The following is a 21,077-nucleotide window of genomic DNA, read 5'->3' as shown; positions in this document are numbered from 1 at the left end:
TGAAGAGAGCTGGAGACCCTGCTCTGCCCAGACGTGGGGAAACTGCATGGAGTTTACCTTATAGTTCCTCTTCCCAAGAGTGAGACCACAAGCACTGAAAAGTCTATCGCGCTTTCTGAGCCTATTTCCCCAAGGAGAACCAAAAATGAGCTATGCCAGAAAGCGTGTCATGTCTCAAGACTGACATGATCTCCAAAAGCAGATGAAGACGATGACAACAGGCAACTTTCACTCTGCTATCCTCAGCATTCCTGTACATGATCATGAGATTTATGAATATTATTTGAACATTTCATCCTGGGACCTTGGTTTCTGTTTCCTTTTCTCAAGAGTGAAGTATTATATATCATAGTGTATTTCAGACCAAAAGAGGCACCAAGGGGAAGTTCCGTTACTTAAGGAAAAGCCCCAGCACTTATCGTAATTACTGAGTACAATTATCTGTGTAATTATTTGTTTAATGTCCATCTCCTCTAATAATCAAGCTAAGAGAGGCAGAGACTACGTGTCCCGCTTATCATTGTGCCTATTTGTGGCACCATGTGCCTGGTACACAGCAGGTATTCAAGAAATGTTTGTGAAATTAGTGAGTGAGTGAATGAATGAATGAACCCCAGGATTTGTCTAAATCCTATATAACTAAACTCTGAAACTTCCTCTCCTGCCTAGCAGGGAGAGTGAAGGCAGAGGGCTGGCCCAAAGGATTCTTCCAGGCAGAACTCAGGAACCGGTCTTGGTTGCTGTCCCAAAGCCAGTGAAAATAGCTTTGGCCAGGAAAGCCTCTCCTTGCCTTCTATCCACATCAGAAGGCCCAATGCAAAGCTAGGAGTGGCCACTCTCTCTAATCTCCCAAAGGATGTGTGACAGTCTGTCTTGCAAGAGTCAAGTAAAATTACTACCAAATGCCTCATTTGAAATCACCGTGTTTTTCTGAGCACCTCATCTCATTAGAAAGGACAGCTAACAGCGAAAAGTAATTGCCCTGCTGTAGCATGCTAGGTGCTATGCTAAACGCTTTATATATACAATCTCACCTAATCCTCCCACTTTACAGATGTGGGAACCAAGACTCAGAGAGGTTAAACCACTTGTCTGAGGTCTGTCCTGTGCTTTAACCAATGCAATCCAGCCTGCAAACCAGTCTGCTATTTCTTCTCTTAAAAAAAAAAAGAAATCTCTCTCTTGGGCTGGAAATTGATAAAGAGTATCTCAGCCAAGAGCATACTTAGATACTTAAAATTAAGCATAAAACACCAGAGAAGGGCTCTGGAAATAGCTTCCCAGTCCCAGTCAAGCTACCACTAGGCTAATTTGGTCAGACACTTACACACACACACACACACACACTCAACATCTCTTTCTCTTTCACAAGGATAACAGCACTTCCTGCTCTTAAAGAGAATTTATTACACACATTTCTTTTGCAAGACAAGTCCCAGAGGCCGGGAGGCCTTTCCAGCTGGCGGGAGCAGCAGTGTTTCCGACTGTATGAGAAGTGGATTCTGCCCCCCACCCCAGAGCAGTGGGAGGCCCAGTGGAAGGGCTCCCCTCACCGCCCGCCTGCCTCCCAAGGTAGCAAAAGAGCTGTTGGCTAGAAACATGGCTCAAAACCACAGGGTCAAGCAAAAAAACCCTTTTCTGGAGAGTCTCCTGTTTTACTCTCAAGTTTGGGAGCACTCTGCCTTTCACTACAACATATGCCATCACTGTTTTAATATACAATATTATGTCATTTCAAACATTTGGATAATACCTCTGCTCCTCTAGGAGCATATTATCCCATGGCTTTGAACCCCAACACCATCTGGCCACCCTTGCGTTCACCCAGGGGGGAAGGGGCCCATTTTCAAAAGCAATGGGTCAAGCAGAAATGCAGCATTTTCACCCTCCACTCGTTGCCTTTCCTAGGGAGGGCCATCCTTACATAGGAACTTTCACAGACACTGGATCTGGAAGACCTCCGCTGCTGGCAGAGGCTGTTCACAGGGTCACCTCTTTCTCCCAGGCCCCGCTCCAGGGGTGAGAGGCTGAGCACTGGTGAAGGGCCTCTGTGGAACCCACAGAGAAGCCCCCCATTCGCTCATCTCAAGGTATGTACAGTTTGTCACCAGGGCCTAAAAAGGAGCCCAACTCCTGCCCACCCCGTTCTGAGACCATCCAGGCTTCCATCCCAGGCATGCGAGCTCCACCTTCGCTCACGTCTGGGTTCTCCCCCTCCCCTAGGCTCCACGGGCCTCAGGACAGGACAGTCACACCTACAGAACAGAAACTGCAGGACAGCACTCTACAGACAACCACCCTGAGGCTCACAGAGAGACTGTACTTGCCCGAAGTCTCACAGTTCCTCAGTGGCAAGCTGGCTACATCCCTCGTAACGGACCCTTTCCTGTGCAGCACCTGCTTCCTGCTAACAGTCAGAAGACAGGCTCCCCAGGGACAGGGCCTGCGCTTTCTGTGTCCCTGGCACTAGGCTGGGCCTCAGAGGTGCTCTTGAGTGTTTGCTGAGTTTAATCACTATTATTAAGGTCCTAAAGACCTATCTCCCTGCCTGTTGGCTGACTTCTGGGGACTCTTGACTTCCTGAAAACACAGCTTTCTACCTCAAAAGAGCCTGTCCGGGGAAATCCTCACTTCTCAGCCTGCTCCTCCATCTGCCTCTCTGCCCCAGGCCGGAGGAAGACATGGCTTCAAAACAGCAGTCTCCCAACCACCTGGCTTCCAGGTCTCTTCTCAAACTACCCATCCCACCCATGCCAGGCCAAGGGCTTAGCAGAAACCTGTCAGTCCCATGGTCGTTGTGGGAGAAGGGAGGAGCTGTGGGTGATGCCACACCCACATGGCGAGCATTTGTTTAGGTTACTGAACCAGGCTGGAAGGCCTTCCATTTTTCCCTCAACTTTTAGTGTGGACCAAGCTGGAAACTCCCATTTAGCAGATCATGGAAAAAGGTCTACGGCAGTAGTTCTTAACCCTGACTTCCAGCAGGAGGGCTTTGAAAAAGTACAGGTGCCTGGGGCCCTACTCCAAAGCATTCAAGTCAGAATTCTTGAGAATGGTATGGGATAAGGGTCTGATATTGGTATTTTAAAAAATAATCCCTGGTCAGTGATCTCCATCAGGCTCTCAGAGGTATGACCCACAAAGTTACATTCATGCTATTTAGTGAGACAGGCCAGGCCAGAAACCCAAGGCCTAGAGCAGCTCCCCCGGGCTAGGATAATCCCGTCCTCTCCTTCAGGACGGGCCTGGCCAACTTAAGCTCCAAGGGACAGAGTTCAGCTTTGCTGGGATCCCACTGGCAGGCAGAGCAGAGGAAGGCAGCAGCCTGTGTTCCTGGGGTCAGCCCCACCTTTTCCCTCCACTGCCAAACGGATCCTGGGGCCAACTTCAGACTAAGTGTACTGCCACCAAAACTCCTAAACCAGCCTCCCAGGAATCCCAGGGCCTGTTCTTTCAGCCCCGAGTACTGAGGCCTGCAGTCCCCTCTCAATCAGGCTGAGGAAGCCACCCACTGGTTAAGGGCCAGAACGAGAAGCTGGGCCTCAAGGCCTCGGCCCTGTCCAGGGTCCTGACTCCTGGTCGGAGCATCCTGTTCCAGCCTGGGGCCTCTCCCTCTGGTGTGTAGGGCGCCCCTTGATTTGCACCCTCAGAGTGCACATACCATCTCAGGGGCAGCCCTGCCAGTCTCATCTAAACCCATTCCCTGCCTTTTCCAGATCTGGTGGCTTCTCTGTGCGCCAGTGCTGCTATCATGCTAAATACTCCTGATGCTCAAATCCCCATTCATCACTGTCCATCTTCAAAGATGAGGAGACGAAGAGACCTCCCAGTCCCGTGGCTCTGCATGCAGCTACCAGGAAGGGACTCCTGCACCACACACATCAACTTGCATGTACTGAAGCTGGGAACTTGAGCCAGACTGGGAGCAGACCGTGTGAACAGCCTGAAAACCACCCCCCAGGCTTCCTACTCTGGGACCGAGCGGGAGGGCCTCCAGAAGCCCTTTCACCAGGGTGTCGGAAGCCCTCAGCCCCCAGCACCAGCAGATTAGGAAGGCCTTTCTCTCCAGCCCGTTCACAGAGAGAGAAGGGACAGCCAGTGAAGAGATTTAGTGCGAGCATTATCTGCCGCCAAATCCTCGCTTTCATCTCCGCCTTCTCACGAGCCAAATCACTTGGAAGCTTTCATCGATAGTTTCCTCTCTGCCCCACGAAAACTTGGAATTTATGCCGGCTTATGGCTCAGTCTCCTCGCTTAGGGGACGAGGGAAACCTCGCAGGCTGCTCTCCCCCTGCTGTGGGAGGAAAAGCTTGTCCTTGGCAACAGTTCAAGACAGAGAAGACTTCCTCAGCCCTCCAGAAGCCTAGGACTTGAGGGCGTCAGAGGCCCCCCTGCCCTCGCAGAGGCTTCTGGGCTTGAACCCAGGGCTGTGCAGAGCCAGTCCCCATTCAGCACCCGTGCAATGGTTCGATTCTATTTTTGGTGGAGAAAGGTTCAAAGGCCCTGCACAGGAAAATCCAAGAGGGAGGGGAATTCTCAGCGCCATGCAAATCACACTTTCCCCTCAGCCTCTGCTTGACACCTGTTTCCCCTAGCCGGCAGCCTATCCTGGGTATTGATAGCAGCCAGGTCCCCAGGATCTCCGCCCAGAGCAGAGGCCCCTCCTCCTGCTGCTTAAAGTGAGAGCTAGGGGAAGGAACTAAGCCAGCCCCAGGGGCTCCCCAGAACTTCCCCTCCATTCTCCAATCTGAATAGCCCACGAACGCAGTGATGAGGTGAGATTCTCAGAGGCGGGTTGCTCAGTTTCAAAACAGCAGGGTGACTACTGCCTTTTAGGACCTGCTGCTGCTGCTAAGCCACTTCAGTCGTGTCCAACTCTGTGCGACCCCATAGACGGCAGCCCACCAGACTCCCCCGTCCCTGGGATTCTCCAGGCAAGAACACTGGAGTGGGTTGCCATTTCCTTCTCCAGCCTTTCAGGACCAGGGAGACACAAAAGGTGGCTAGGGTTTTACTAATCCAGCCCAAGTAGTAACTGGGAGCCCTTGCAGCTCTCAAGATGAGGGTGTGGGTAGAGGAGTGGTCCCAGGGACTCCCAGGGCCCTATCACACTCTGCCTCCTACTTCCCAGTGCACAAGAACACAGCCTGTCCACCCAGTGAGCAGGGCTACTGTTAGTCACTCAGACGTGTCCGACTCCTTGCGACCCCATGCACTGAAGCCCCCCAGGCTCCTGTCCGTGGAATTCCCCAGGCAAGAATACTAGAGTGGGTCGACACTTCCCTCTCCAGGGGATCTTCCCGACCCAGAGAGAGAACCCTATTAAGAGCCTCAAGAATAACATCCTCCCATGCCCACCTCACTCCCAGTTTTTATTCCAGTCCTTACTGCATTCCTGGAGATTCCTCCTTCCGTCTCTACCCCTCCACTGTAGGGCCAAGGGAGGACAGTTGGTTAGGGGATCAGAACAGGAGGCTTCAGAACTCAAAATGGTGTCCCCAGCTCCAATCCCCACAAAAGATGAGTCCCAGGGTAGGCCAGCTCGGCGGGGAGTCCTTTTTCAAATGCAAGATTCTGTGGAAAACACCCCTAGGGACTGGCTAAGGACAGCAGCTCCTGGATCACCACTGCTGCGAGAAGGGGAAAAGAGGTTGCCAGGCTCAGAACAAAGATATCTTCCTTCAGTCCGGGCCAGGGCCAAGTGCTTTGCCCTAGAACTCTGAGCCTTCACACTCATGCTGTTGGCCCCAAAAACATCACATCTTGACTATATATATAACCTCAGTTTCCTTACTATAACAGGAGGGTTAAAAAAAGTAAAGTGTCCAGCCCGTGTGTGCGTGCTAAGTCGCTCAGTCGTGTCTGACTCTTTGTGACCCTAAGGACTGTAGCCCGCCAGACTCCTTTATCCATGGAATTCTCCAGGCAAGAATACTGGAGTGGGTTGCCATGCCCTCCTCCAGGGGATCTTCCTGACCACCGGATCAAACCTGTGTCTCCTGCACTCCTGCATTACAGGTAGATTCTTTACTGCTGAGCCACCGGGGAAGCCCTGTGGGTTGCAGAACAATGTCTCTCTTAAAGGTCAGACTCAAAACCACCCCACTGGGGACTCGGGGCTCTTGCAGCCTCATCTGTTCCAAAGGTCTCTTCTGTGCCCACTATAATGCATTAAAGACCTAAGAGGGAGCAATGAGGTTCTAGGATGTTATTTTCAGGGGCTACAGGAGGCAGGGCCCCATGTCCATTTGTCTACCCACTTCTAAAACTTCTACAGCTCCAGATGTCATAAATGTCTCTTACCTGTCCCAAAAGACAGGGTCAAAGCAGGGAAGGAATAAAGTGCAGATGCACCTGAAATGGGCATAATAGAGTGGATGACCTAACTGGACGACTCTGAAGACGCCATCCTTCATCAGCAAATCCTGTCACTCTTGGTTCAGCTCCAAAATGTCCCATATCCTACTGCTTCTTACTCCACTGCAATCACCCAGCTCTAAGGCCACCATAATTTCTCTCCTGGACAAATGCTAAAGAAGCCTCTCTGCTCCCACTCTTGCCCACCACATTCCCTCCCCCTTACAGCAGTCAGTGGGACCTTTCATTAAAACATCAGACTATGTCATTACCCTGCTTAGAATCCTTGAAAGGCTCCTCCCCTCACTCAGATCAGTAGGAACATCTTTACAACAACCTATAAGGTTATGAGAACTGGCACTCCCACCCTTTCCTCTCAATCACTTCACTCAGCCACACTGGTCTTGTTTTGCAATGACTGCGTCCTCTACCAGGAATCCTGTCTCCCCATACACCTGCACTTCCCCCGCACAGTCCTCCCTCTCCAGAGGTCTCTGTTCCTGTCACCCTTCCACTTCTGTTTCATCTTTCTCCAGGTTACTTGTCATTACCCACCTCGGAGGGCTTCTTTTCGTTCTGCCGGGGCCAGCCCGATTTGGTGCTGCTGGGCAGTTTGGAGCATCTTGATGCAGACGTAGCGTGACCTGCAGAGAAAGCACAGCCCATGAGGGGCCCCTGGAAGGCCAGGAGCACCACCCACCATGTCCAAGGAAAGGAAACCTGTTTAAGGCAAGCTCTGGATTGAATGTTCAGGAGGTGGAGACCTCTGTGAGCATCTGGTGGACTGTCCCTGCTCTGGGCCTCTCCAATGATGAATGGGGTCATTGACGCCTCCTCCACTTACCAACCAGAAGAGACTTGGGAGGTGAAAGGCAGTGGGACAAGGACTCAGTATTAGCTTTCTGTGTGACCCAAGAGGGTTGCTCTAAAGTAGACGCATAGACTTAAGCTTGAGCCCTGGCTCAGCCACTTATTAGCTCCTCAGGATGGGCAAATGACTCAGTCTGAGCCTCAGCTTGCTTTTGTATAAAATAGGGGCAGAGAGTAACTATCTTCAAAGAGTTTTTGTGAGAATCAAATGATACCATGCCTGTAAAGTCTTAGTATAATCCCTTGCACATGGCACTGCTTTGATACACACTACCCATTATCACTCGGGTTCTAAAGGCCCTTGTGGGACTATACTAAGAGTGGGCTCCACTCCTATGGGTCAAAGGAGCATAGCCTAGGTGGGCAGTGGGGGGACTGGTGAGAAGGGAGTATGCCACAGCCCAGCCCAACTCCAGTGCAGATAGAGGGCTCAGCTGCCAGGTGCTCTCCCCTGCAGGTGCCTGGGGCTTCAAGGGTTCCTTTGCCTGAAATAAAGTTAGAAGCAGAGGACATTGAAACAGGCCACAGGGAGCGTGACTGCACTCACAGGTGGCCAGATGCTGCAATCTACTGCCACAGGGAGGAAGAGCCAGCCAGGTCAGACTCCAGAGCCAAGCTGGAGTCTGAGCAAACAGACCCCGAAGGACAGTGAAGGAAATCCGGAGGGAGAGAGAGGCGAGGACTGGCTTCTCATCCTAATGCATGTGTTCCTGAACCCTCAGGTTCCTGGGGGTTAGAGAACTCCAGGGACTCTAAGGGGGCCTTGAGGCTCTCTCCAGTCCCACCTGCTCACCGTATATGTGAACAAGCGAAGTCTACAGCTGCAGGGCTCCAGGCTTTCACCTGAGGGGACCACTAGGTGGGAATCTTCCTGGCAGCGCATCTCTCCTACACAGGGCAGAATGGAACTCTACTCCGACTGGCTCACGCAGGCCTGGGTTCGTGGGGCATCTGAGAAGAGCTGCCTTCTGGTACCAGGGACAAGCCCACACCTAACACAAACTTTTTTGTCTCCACATTTCAGAAGAGGCTCCTTAAGCCCCGTTTTCTGTGTAACAGTGTCCCCCTCTATCCAGCTGACACACCCAGCCCCCACATAAGTCTATCTCTGAGATTCTACTGCCAAGATCCCATGAAGGTCAGGCTCCTTCATTAATTTCTTCAGCAAACATTTACTCATCACCTATTACGTGCCCCATCTAGCTGGATACGGCAGTCAGCAAGTCATGACCTCTCTTACCAAGGGGCTTCCGTTGATAAGGAAATGGCACTTGATTAGGAAATAACACTGATTAGGCCATTATAATGAAGAGTGACAGTTTTTTTTTGCCTGTTGTGTGGACACTTCCACAGGGCCCCGACTCAACAGCAGGGCCAGAGGGAGTGAGGTGTGTTCCCAGCAGCCCGGACCAGCACAGGCAAAGGAAGACCCAGAAGGGAGTTGATCTGTTCCAACCAGAGCAAAACACAGGGGTTGAGAGCGAGAGGGTAAAGGGGAGCAGAGCGGAGGAGGACAGCAAGGCCCTGAAGGCCATGGTGGTGTGGGGGGGCCCTCAGAGGAGCAGAGGGGCCCGGGCTGCTTTATGCGTTCATCAACACGGAGACTTGGAGCAAGGCCCCACTCCCCCAGCCCGGGCCTGAGGCCCCGGTAGTTATTCACAAGCTCCCCGGGCAGGAGCCCGTGGGGAAGGCCTTACTGTCGGTGGTGTCCGAGTTGTCGCTGCTGATGGAGTGCTTCCGCCTCTTCTCTTCCATCTGCAACGAAAGTAGGCCCCATTACACTCACAGGCGGCTCGGGAGACCCTCAGCCTCTCAGAAAACTGCCCGTCAATCCGCCTCCCTACACTCGCCCCGCTGCAGAGCAAGAAGGAGAAGGCCATGCCCTAGCCTTCTCCTCAGGCAGCCTCCCCCTTCTCTCACCCACCTACATGGGCCCTGGGGCTGCGGGAGGGGGTAGCATCTCTCATCTCCTGAGCCCAGAGCCTCACACAACAGAGAACCTAGTCAAAGATGACAGTGAGGGAGGACAAGGGCGGTCAGTAGCCCCAGAGTGAACAGTGACTTGGACCTGCCTCGCCCCGGCTCCCTCACCCACCACGGAATCCCCTCTCACCTGCAAGTTGCACGTGGCGCCCTGCTTGAGGCAGAGGAGGGAGGGCACAGAAACAGACAGACTCTTCCAGGAGGACCAGGCGGCGGGAGTTGAGGGACAAGCCAGCCCACAAGCACTGAGCCTACACTCTGCCTATCCTGAGAGTGGCAGCCAGAGGGGCATGGAACTGGGGTGGGGGCAGGGAGGCTCCACGCTGGGTTCCTGAGCCACACCAGGGCCAGAGTGAAGGGGCTGCGCTGCCCACCCTCCCCTCAGAGTCCCTCTGCAGGTAAAAATACAAACTCACTTTCCCTCCACTACACTGTTTAGCTTCAAGGCAGAAGGGCGGCTCTCCCATATTGAGCTCTTTCCCCTACCCATGCCAACTGAGCTATCTCGTGTTCCTAACAACCTGGGGAGTTGTGAGCTATTAGCTTCATTTACTGAGGAGGCTCAGTGCCTTGTCCTGCTAGTGACTTGGCTGAACCAGGATTTGAATCCACGTGGTCTGATCCCCGAGCCCACACTGAGCTGCCTTTGTGCCCTTGTCAGCTCCTGCCTGTTGGAAGTGCTTTCCTACCCACTATTTCCTCTAATCCGGCAGAGTCCTGGGTGGCAGAGCCTGCTCTGGTCCCCTCTTGGAGGGGAGCACACTGAGAGACTTGTTAACCTGCCTTAGGTCTCACAGCTAGTCAGCGGCTGAGTCCCAATTCAGAGAACAGACCCGGGGCTCGGAGCCCACGAGGCTTTTCACCATGCTTTTGTCAGCCTAGACCCTGGGCTGCCTCATTGTACACAGCAAAGGACAAGGAGCCAGTGTCAGTAGGGAGAAAGCCCAGCTGCCAACCAACCAGGCTGCCCAACCCCACTGTGAATCCCATTTGCCACCTGCTGTCACCCCAAGTCTACTCATACGGAGCCCTGGGAGGGGTCACCTTATTTTACTGTGGCCTTGCAGAGGCCTTAGGAGCACTGGCTCTCTAAACCAGGTTGCAATTACCCAGAACTCTGAACTACTCAGAAGGACCCTCTGGCCTCAAACTTGACCTTAGCGAGGAGCTTTTCTCCACCCCCATGTCTCCCAAGAGCAGGGTCAGGATGAAAGGTTCATTGGGACTGTTTGCTGCCCAGCTGCAAAGGTGGAGGCCAAGGGCTCTCCAGAGGGTGTGGAGGTCTGGAGGCATGCCTGGTGGAGAGGAGCACAGATGCCAAGGAGGCAGGAACCAGAGTTGAAACGGATAAGTACCCATTGCTTGGGGAGGGGCGCATCCTGGCACACAGGGACCCCAATGAGGCCTCAGAACTGGCCCTTGGTGCTGGCAGGCATGATGGCTGCTTCTCTTTTGCAGGTGGGGACAATGAAGCTCAGAGGTTAAGTGACTTGCCCAAGATCACAGTTCTTGTAAGAGGTTTCTCTGACTCAGGAGACCATGCTCTTGACCTTGAGACTACTCTGCCTCTGTGTAGCCCAGTGGCTCAGGTCATAGACTGAATGACTGAATGGGGCAATAACACTCCACTACCCAGATCCGTGCCCATCCTTGCTATCCTCTGGGGTCTGCATGTGACAGAGGTGACTGTAACACAACTCTGACTCCAGCCTGAATCTTGCCAACCCAGCTGTCACAGGTGGGGTAGGAGCAGGGGGAGAAGTGCTCTTCATGCACCCATCTGTTTTCTTCTGAAATCCTCTACATGAACTGCAATTTTCTTCATTTCCAGCAAATAGGCACTTGCAAGCCAGGCTGTCCCATAGCATAAAAGCAGCAGCACTGGATTCAGGGAGGCCAAGTTCAAATCTTATCTCCACCCCTCACTAGACCAGGGACCTTGGGAAAGACATACTTCCCCAAAGACACAAATTGGATCTGGAATTATACATAAATCTCCTGAACTTAAAATGCTGGCAACTGACTTAGATATTTAAAACACTTAGAGAGGGCCAAACTAAACACATCTGTGGGCCAGAATCAGCTGGTGAGTGAAGGAGAGCAGCATAAAGCCCCTAGCACAGTGCTGGCATTCCATATGGGTGCTGGTTATTAATACCACAGCAGACTTGGGCCAGGCGAACAATTCTACCAGCAGCCACCTGAAGGCCTCCTCAGCAAGGCAGTGAGCTGTGCAGTAAGGAAGGTCCCTGACAACAGGACCCCTTGACTGCCAGGATCTCTTCCTACTGCTGTTTCCTGCTGCCCAGGACCAGTGTGACCTGTTAGCACGCGGACCTGCACCCCACCCTCAGCCAGCTCCTCCGTGAAACACCCCAGAGTCCTCCTGGATAGCGTGTTATTATGGGAGCAGATTTTGCGGCGGCTTAATTGGAATAATAACTAGGCTTCAGAGGGAAACCACTGCTTTGCCTCTTTTCTTTGAACCAAGTCTGTTCGAAAGGTCTCCCTGCCTCAGGTAAGCCTCTTCTCAGTGGCCAATGAAGACTCAAATGAGGCCTGGCCTCCCCTGCAGGACAAGGCTTTGCCCCATGATGTCCCCCTCCAACCCAGCACAGAGGACACGGAGGATTCTTACCAAAGCTGAAATCCAGGACTACACGTGCAGGTGGGGGATGGGGGTGCCAAGACTTGACCTTGGCCTCTCGTTTTTCCTCTCTGCTGGCTCCCCTAACCTCTCCCAAAGCAAGGTCTGCCCTGAGAATATTCAGGGTCATGAGGCACTTATTTTTAGGGACAGAAAGTACCACAAAGGAGACTCTGGGAAAGAAGTGTCCCCTTTTCCTGCCATTGCCACCAGTCTGCTTGCACTCTTACACCTTCCCCAGCTATGGAGACACACACAGCTCTCCTCTGGGAGTGTGGATGTCCTAGAGTCCCCTAAGTGAGCAGCCTTGCTGTGGCTCCTCCACCCCACCGCTGACCCTTGGCAAGTGCAGTGGGTGCTCCCTCCAGAACACACAGAGAATCCAGCCACCTTCCCCATCTTTACTGCTTCCACACTGGTCCAGGCCAGTCTCATCTCTCGCAGGACTGCTCATTCATCTCCCAACGTCCACTACTGCTCCCTCATAATCCAGGATCCACACAGTAGCCAGAATGATCTTCAGAAAACATACATCGATCATGTCATATGTCCTATTTGAAATCTTTCACAGGCTTCCTGTTGATCAAGGGCAAAACTCAAACTTCTAACCATAAGACTTTATATGATCTGGTCCCTGCCTACTGCATATTGACCACCAGCCCGTTTCCCACCACTTCCCAGTCAAACCAGCCTCCTTTCATTTCCTGAAACAGACAGTCCATGCCTCCAGACCTGTGCACAAGTGTGCTCTATGCCTGTAACGGTCTACACAATCTAGGCATCTCTGACTTTTCATCCTTCAGGTTTCAGCTTAAACATCAGAGGTCTATGCCAGCTGCCTTATCTACAGAAAGCCCACCACCCAGTTACTCAGCTTCTTTAGAAGTATTTGTTGAACTACTTGTTGAATGTCCTTCTCCTTCAGAGTATATGTTCCACAACAAGAAAAAGTATAACTGTTTGGATCCTTGCTGGTGCCCAGAGTTGTACCTAGCACATGACAGGAGTTTGGTGCACACTCAGTGCTGAGTGTGCTCTTGTCCCCTCCCCCCAGACGTGTGGGGCCACACAGCCCAGCAGCCTGCTCACAGCCTATGGGAGCAAACACCCCAGCCCCAGATTTCGACCTGTTTGCACAGCCCGCCTTCCCCATCTTAACCTCACAGGTTTTCCAAGAGGCTTTATTTGGTTGGGCTCCTGGCTAATGATCAATGTCAACTCAGTAATAGGGCAGCAATTTGGTGGCAGATGTTTTCTTGGCAGCACTAGCCACTGGTCTTAGTGGGGACCTCAGGTCTGGACTTGAAACACCAATGCCCAATGCCAGCCCCCTTTAAAGACCTCTCCGCAAATAAACTCAAATAAACACCCTGGGCCTCCATTAACGCCCCTCCAGCTGACCCTGGAAACAGTGGGTCTTTCAGGCCTGCTACTGCAGCAGCTCCCTGGGCAGTTAAAACAGCCCAACCTGGCCTCCGGCCTCTCCTCTCTGGGGGCCACCAGGCCTGCCCAGCCTGCCACCACACACAGCAGGATTTCGTCTTCCTCCTTTAAAAAGGGGAGGAAAAGGCTTTCAAGCAGGCAATTTACCATTCCAGACACAATCTTTCAAAGAGAAACAAAAACTCTCCCTGTCTGAGGCAGACCACTAAGGCGTGTGTGTAATAAGATGCTAATACAATTTAATGATATTTCGGCTGGAAAACCTGTCCTCAGAGCCTGCTTGCGTCGGGAAGGCCAGACATTCAGAAAACAAGAGCTGCATACTCTTAAACCGTTTTAAATGGGGGTCAGAGCCCCACTCTTTCCTATCTCTCATTAACTTTAATGCCTTCTCAGGGACAGTAACTGCTGTGACAACAGTGATTTTGTACACACAGATCCTCAGACTTGCTCCTCCAATCACAGGGAATCCTAACCCCCCTCCAACACCCATCACTGCTCGCCTGTCCCGGGGGCACCCAACTCCCCTAGAACACACCCTCCACACCCACCCTCCAGACCCAGTTCTGAGGACATGGCAAGGGGATCCTTGGAGACAGAAAGGGGCTTTGTCTACTTTGTCCTTCAGCACCTTCGCACCCTACCCTCCACCCCAGAGAGGGCAAAGTTCAGCCCACTCATTCCATGGATGACTGCCTGTTGGCAACTGCAGGGTCCTTCTGGTTCCTTCTTCAGAGAATGGAGCTGGCTCTCTGGCCTACCTTAAAGGGGAGAGGTCAAAGGTCAGCTGCGTTTGGGTCCTATCCAGGCTATTAATAGTAAGAATTGCTAATACCAATCAGGTGCTTATCCCATGCCCGGCTTTGGGCTTAGTCTTCTTTATGCAATGCATCACTTAATCCACACCCCCGCCATGAGGTAGGTACTGTCAGTAACCCCAGGTGCAGATGAAGAAACTGAGGCATGGAGCAATTGCCACAGGTGGTGACTGCAACGCCAGCACTCAAACCTAGGCTGTCTGACCTTAGAGAGAACACCTTGCCCCCCACCTCGGGGGGTGGGGGGAGGAGGGGTACAGCACGCAGTGCACAGACCTGCAACTCGGGAGTATGGCTGGGGTACTCCAGATTCTTACGGGTTTCCTGAGAATCTCCCTGGGTTCCTCAACTTTGAGACACATGGTGAGGCTCTTACATGGAGGACAGGGCAAGGCACGGATATTCCCCTCTTCACAACTTCAACTTGGCCTCCCCTTAGAGACCCCAAAGGGAAAACTGTGAGTCCCAAAAAGAGCCTGCTGGATGAGCTGTGAAGAATTTGGACTGGAAGCCTCTGACTTGGGTCTTGAGTATAAGATAAGTACCTCCCTGATAACTGGAACAACCTCAAGGATGTGGAAATCAGTGCCAAAAGCCTAACCTCAAGATTCTGGAAGGCCTTGGGGTCTGGGGATCAGAGTTCCACCTCACCTGTCAACAAAAGCTAAGTGGAGATTTCCGACTGCCTCTTGGATCAGTGTTATTGGCCATTCAGCCAGGCCATTTAGGGAAAGGAAAAGCACGTTGGATGGGAAATGTTCTGGAAACATTTGCTGCATCCCGAGCCCAAACAACTCTACCCTTAAACACTTCAACTCCAAAAGTGCTGGGGAGACCCTTGGCCAAGCAGTTTCAAAACCAACACTCACTGCAAGTCTTGCTGCCTGGGGCGAGGACTTCCCTCAGTGAGGCATTTGCTGTGGAACCAAATGCTTTTCCACTCTAGACAACAGCCAACTGCACTTGGGACAACTGAGAGGCCTCCAGATCAAACAAACATCCCTTTTTTCCCCTACCATGCAAACTTTCTCAATAAATTATTCGCCCACTTCGGATCGGATCAAAGCCTGTTTTCGCAGCCTGTGACCTAAAAAGCAAATAGCATCTCTTAAACATGAAAGCCCTCCTCCCTGCCTGGGTCGGCTTTATTACTCATTCCTTCCTCTTACAGTTATTCTGTTGTTATTTTCCTTCTCTGCTTGTTAGATCGTTCTGCGAGTCCCAACCTGCCTGAGGAAGATGGGACAGGAGAGATGGTGCCTTCACTTGGGGCCCTAAGGTGGGAAAGGAAGTCAGGGTAGGGGAGAAGCCAGCACCCTGGGAACCCAGGAAACAGGGCCAGGCCCGGTTGGCAGCTCCCTGCCCAGCTCTTCTGCCAAATGTCCTACTGGGAATTTTACCAGTGAAGGGAGGGAGTTAATGTCACCCTGGGAGGAGGGGCCAGGCAGCCCTACCACCACCCAGGCCCAAGATTAAGTTAGCAAACATAAACGTTAAAGGGACATCCTGACAGCATGTCGGGCCTCAAAGCTTAGGGTTCCTCCCCCTTGCAACAAAAGCAAGGTAGCAGTCAGTTGTGTCCTCTCAGCTCCTCGGTTAGGAGTGCAAACGCGATGCCTCCTGATGACCCCTGCAAACTTAAGACCCTGTATAAAACTTTGTGTCTTGGAATTCCAAAGTGGGGGGGTGGGGACAACGAGAGAGAATGCTAAGCGCAAGGGCAAGGTTTGGGAATTTGCAGAGACCAGAGGCGCCGTATACTTCCTGCCCTTGGCACTGAGCAAAAGGAAACACAGCCCTTCCCGCCCCCACCAGCCCAGGGCATGAAACCAGCAGACAAGGTGCTAAGGAAAAACGTCCCGGCCGGCAGCAAAGGCTAAGGGGATTGGGAGGGGGGTGGCGCGCGCCTCCAGCCTGCCCCTAAAGGTAGTCCGCGGGACAGCAGGCTGGAGGCGCGCCGGCGTGATTCTGACCGCGGGAGCCGGGAGGAGGAGCCGGAGGTGGCTGCGGGGGGCTCCAGCCCTGGCTGGAAGCGGTTCGGGCAGGGGGTGGCGCCGGGAGGTGGCCTTGACTCGGGAGCCGAAGGAGGAGCTTAGGTGTAACGGGTGAGAGCAGTCGAGCCCCTTGGGGGTGGCAGCTGTGTGTGGTGGGGGACAGAGTGTGTGTGTGGGGAGGGTGGGTGTCCTGGGCCTCCAGAAGCTACAGTGAAGCCTTTCTGCTTGTCTCGCAGACATCCTCCTTTTTTGACATTAAAGCTACGAACCACCAAGCTGACCCCCTCTCATTCTTTGGCCTGAAGCACAGGGTATCTCAGGGGCCAGGGATAAGCGGGAAGGGACCGGAGGGAGCCACAAGTCTGCACCCAGGCGGAGAGGAGGCGGGCAGAAGCCGCTCCGCAGGCGCAGGCGAGTGGGTGGGAAGGAGGGAGGGAGAGAGGGAGGAAGGAGGTGAGGCCGGGAAGATGCCACTGCCGGGGGCGGGGCGGGGCCGGGGATCCGGGAGAGGGACTGCTGCGGTGCTTGGTGGGGGCGGGGGCTGCAATGTCACTCATTTGGGGGTCAGGTGTGTAAGTCCCAAGCTCGGGGCGCCACTTGCCTACATCTCCCCAGTACCACCCAGGGATCGGGGAGGAGGCGGAGGGCAGGGGACTGCAGAACCGTCCCCAGAGCGGGACGCGAACCGGCAGAGTTGGGAGAAGGTAAACAAGGGCCACGCCCCCTGCCGTCGCCCCGCGGGCGCGCACCCGCCGCTCCGGCGGCCGCCGGTACATTTCCACTCCCAGCAGCGTTTCTCCCCCGCTGGACTCCCGCGCAGCCCTGGACGGGGGGGCTGCCCCCGACCCCAGCCCGCGCCCCCCGCGCTGGAGCTGTGCACCCTCCATACTCACCTGGAAAGGGTATCCCCCGCCCCTCCAAAAAACTGCTTAATTTGTGCAGAGCCTCCGCGCCCGGGAGCCGAGCATGCTGCCCCCGCGTGCATAGCCCGCGTGCACCCAGCCGGGAGAGGGGGCGACAGGGCGGAGGCGGTGGCCCCCGGAAGGTGTCTGGGACCGAACCGGCTGCACGTGAGCCCAGCCCGGGGTCATGTGCACCGGCTCGACCCGGTTCGGCGCCCGGACGTGCTGCGTATCAACAAAATGAAACTCGGGGAGACAGGAGGGCAGATAGCCCCGGGTCCTCCGAACCCACGTCCCCGGCCGCGCGACCTCCTCTCGGCACAGGTCTCTCCCGCCGCAGCCCCTCCGCCCAGCCAGAGCCCGCGGGGCAAGTTGCAGCCCAGGCGCGCCCCCGCCCGCCCGCGCCCCCTCCCCGGCCCAGGGGCGCTTTGCCGCAGTCATTAATAAAGAAGGTCGCCAAGCTCACCCTTCCAAAAGTTGTTGTTGCATGCGCCCCTCTCAGCCTCCCCGCAATGTACTCTTTAAAACACGACTGACCAACATGCGCAATCTCCCCTGTGCTGTGCATCGGCACCCCCCCCCCCCCCGCGCGCGCTGGCTTCCTAGAACAGGCAGCCAGCAGGAGAGAGAGGGAGCGAGCGAGCAAGAGAGAGAGAGGGAGCGAGAAGCGCTGGCAGATCTGTTGCAAAAACACAAAATAACGCCGTGGAGATGCGCAGGGCCAGTCGCCGGGGGCTGGATCTTACCTTGCTCCGCGGTGCCCTTCCGAGGGGCGCTACCCACGGTTACGCGCCGCGGCTGGGGCCGGCGTGGGAAGGATGCTCCTGAAACCCGGAGCTCCTGGGGCCGGCGCGGGCGGGCGGGGGGCGCGCATCCATCCGGGGTCGTGGCGAAGGAGGCGGCCGGGGCCGTGGGGTCCCCAGCACCGCACCCTGGCCGGGGACGGTCAGCGCGCTGGACCTAACTAAGCCCTTGACGCTAGGAGTGGGCGCAAAGTAACTCCATGGACGCCTCTCACCCACCCCCCCAAATAGCCTCCAACTGCGATGGCCGCGGTCGGCACCATTCACCAACCCCCCTGTGTATGTTTCTGTTTCTTTTTAAACCAAGACTTCCTTGTGATCTCTTTAGAAAAAAAAAAAAAATGTGTTGGGGTGGGGGTGGGGTGGGGGCAGGCGGGAGGAGCGAGGGAGGGGGAGTAGCCACTTTTTTCTTATTCACTCGGATCTCCACTCCTGACCCCCCCTCCCACCCCCCCGCCCAGTTGTTTGGCTCCAGCAGCGGGTTCAGGTAGCGTTGCAGGCCTCCGGGTGGAGGGTACCCTGCTGGGCCGCTCTCTTGCCTGCACCTCGGGCCTGTACTCCCCACGGGCTCTGGGGCGCCCCCAGCCCGCCCTGTCCCCAGGGCCGGGCCCAAGCGGCGGCTGCGCCCGTGCAAGTCCCATCAGGTCTGCTCACACTTCACACACTCACACACATACCCCGCCCCTCCACTCTCACTCACACTTTCTGCTCACACCCCGCCCCCTTCGCGCCCCACACCGGGGCGGCGCCCCCCGCAACCTTTAAAAGAAAAAAAAGCAAGCTTATACTTAAAAAAATCTTTTGGCGCCATATTAATGACGTACTTAAAATTTGCCATTTCTCCCTGCGTCAAAAAGACGTTTCTTTGCAAATAACAGCCTGAAGGCGACACTCGCGGAGGGAACGAGGTTTGCACAGAGCACCCCGCCTCCCGGGGTTCCAGCGCTGGAAGACCCTCGCTCTAGGCCCTGCTGGTTAAATCGCTGGTTTAAAAATGCGAAACGAATAAATCGCGTGGCGTTTTGCAGCGCCAGAAGTGAGCAGAAAGTGCTGGCAGGAGCGGAGGGGAGGGGCGCGCGCGAGTCTGGGGGAGGGGGCGCGGCTCTCCTCCCCCACCCAGAGCAGATGGAAACTAACATCCCGGGCTAGGGAAACTTGAAATTGTGGGCGACCTCAAGAAGGAGGGGCGGTCCGTAGAGAGGGTCCCTCTCGGGTTCGTCGCCCCCTCCCCCCGCCCGAGTGCCTCTTGGCGCCCGGCTCAGCCCCGCATTTCCGGGGGGTAGGGAACGCAGTGATGTGTGAGTGGGTGGGTGGCTGCACGTCCTGGTCCCAGTAGGAGTTTGCCCGAGGGTATCCACTTCCCCCTTGCTCCTTCCCACTCCCCTTAAAGGGTTAAAAACCGAGGGGGAACTTCCAAGGATTGGCACTTGGCGAGGAAGCGGGGCGCCCCTCTCCCCACCCTTCGCCTCCTCGCCCCTCCTCCTCCGGCTCCACTTCCCGACTTGACCTTGTGGTGCACAAACAGTGCGCTGGGATCCTCGCAGTTTCTGGAAGAAGAGCTTGCGCTCGCCAGGCAGGCGGGCTGTCGGGCGGCTCTCGGGCGCTGGCGGGGCCTTGGGTCGGTTCCCGGAGCCGCGAGCCACACCCACCCAGCCCGCTGCGCCCGCCGCACTCACCTTCTCTCGAGGAAGGAGCCTGGCTGGCCTTCTGGATGGGGAGAAGTGGGGGGCAAACTGCAGCCTTCTCAGATGCTCCCAGCTAGGGAGGGGGTGGTCTGGACTCAGGCGGGGTTTGGGGGAGGGGGAGACCTGGGAGCCAGGCCCAATATCCTCAAAGCATCATTGCCAACTTTTTCTAACCCCTCCTTTTTGGCTGTCCCTCAAAGATGATCCAATAATTTCTTCAACCTCACCTTTGACTTTGAAGGCACGTGGGTGAGTTGTGAATTGAAACAGGAACCGCCTCCCCTCTCCAAGACTGAAGGTTGTTTATCCTTTTTTTCCTCTACACCCCTTCTGTGGAAAGATAAATATTCAATTTACATAAGATGACATTTATGTGACAATTAAGAAGATTCCCTGATGGAATGTTGTGAACACATTTGCTTATAGGAGAAATAAATCCAATAATAAACAAACTCATAATAACAGCACAAATCCTCCGACAGGGCGGATTGTCTACACAACAAAGAGGGAGATGATGGATGCTGAAATAAGCACTTTTTGCCACAGGAAAGAAATACGAGCTCAGAGGGAGTCACTGCAACATTTCTCTTCCTTGGCCTTCATTCACAAAGTCTAAGGAGGCTTGCCAGCAAGATTGAGGGGCTGGGTATCACCTCCCAATTAGATCTGCTCCAACCTTCAGTAGTCAGTTGCTAGGTTTTCCGAACCTCAAGCTCAGTGCCCAGAAAGAGGTGTCCCAGGCTCTGAGCATGTAACAAAATGGTTAAATACGGAGGCTCTAATCCTGTCTCTGCAGATCCAAGACTGCTTCATATGTACAGGTGAATTCATCTCTGCGTCTCTTTTTCCTCTTCTGTAGAATGGGGTGGTTGGAGGCTTCCTGAGGCCATGTATACATATATATGGACTGTAAGTGTATAGCAGGCCTGACTTAGTGTATACGGTGCACATTAGCACTTTCCCTGGTGCCTACATTTTGGAAGGGTGCGAATACACTCCCTGAAAGCTGTTAGCACTGAGAAACTGAGGGACATATAAAAGGATCTCCCACCATGGGCCAAAGGGAAGGCTAGGAGAAAAAACTGAATGATTATGGACTTCATGGTCAAGGTCCAGATGGTAGCTGCATATCTGAGGTGAGAGTGAAGATATCAAGCTACAGTGGCACAGTTGAAGGGAACTGCTCTTGTTAGAGCTAGTTGTAGAGGGTTTGCATGTAGGAGAGGACTGGACAGGCTCCTCCTCTTAGCCATCCTGATTCCAAGGCAAGCAGTTATTAAATGACCTAGAGGAAGAAGAGGGAGTGAATGACCATTTATAGGGCACCTGCTCTGGGCTGTGGACTGTTAGTCATCCTACTTCATCCTCAGGAAAATGCATGTTACCTATTCAAAAGATTTAGCAACTTACCAACAGTCAAACAGCTAGCAAGTGGTAGCAGAACTGGCACCTAGTCCAGCAGAACCCAGGACCTATGTGCTTTCCATTTTACCACACCGCCAAAAATAAAAAGTATTAGCATTACTGGTTTGCTTGGGGATGGGAGCCTGATTGCTATATTGATTGGCAGGAAAT

General features: G+C 54.2%; 1 protein-coding gene across 8 annotated transcripts in view; it reads right to left on the bottom strand.

The window, feature by feature from the left end:
- JADE2 (jade family PHD finger 2) overlaps positions 1-19,817 on the bottom strand; it is a 50,985-nt gene extending 31,168 nt beyond the window's left edge. For 2 of the 8 annotated variants that reach the window (XR_010660906.1, XM_065918562.1), the window contains exons 1-3: positions 17,481-17,565; positions 8,925-8,982; positions 6,913-7,001 (exon numbers count right to left, since the gene is read on the bottom strand). Coding sequence is in view for 7 of the 8 variants with exons in the window: in XM_065918562.1 (XP_065774634.1) it covers positions 6,913-7,001; positions 8,925-8,982 (147 nt within the window). In the remaining variant the exon portion in view is untranslated. Of the gene's footprint in view, positions 1-6,912; positions 7,002-8,924; positions 8,983-9,340; positions 14,302-17,480; positions 17,567-17,760; positions 18,110-19,324; positions 19,404-19,493; positions 19,542-19,729 lie in introns of those variants that run through there. The other 6 variants (XM_065918568.1, XM_065918567.1, XM_065918566.1 and 3 more) reach the window with 6 other exon arrangements.
- Between the last annotated feature and the right edge of the window lie 1,260 nt (positions 19,818-21,077).

The sequence above is a fragment of the Muntiacus reevesi genome, chromosome 1 (assembly GCF_963930625.1).
Source record: "Muntiacus reevesi chromosome 1, mMunRee1.1, whole genome shotgun sequence".
Taxonomy (NCBI): domain Eukaryota; kingdom Metazoa; phylum Chordata; class Mammalia; order Artiodactyla; family Cervidae; genus Muntiacus; species Muntiacus reevesi.
The sequence above is the reverse complement of the archived record's forward strand: the minus strand, read 5'-3'. Positions and strand labels throughout refer to the sequence as shown.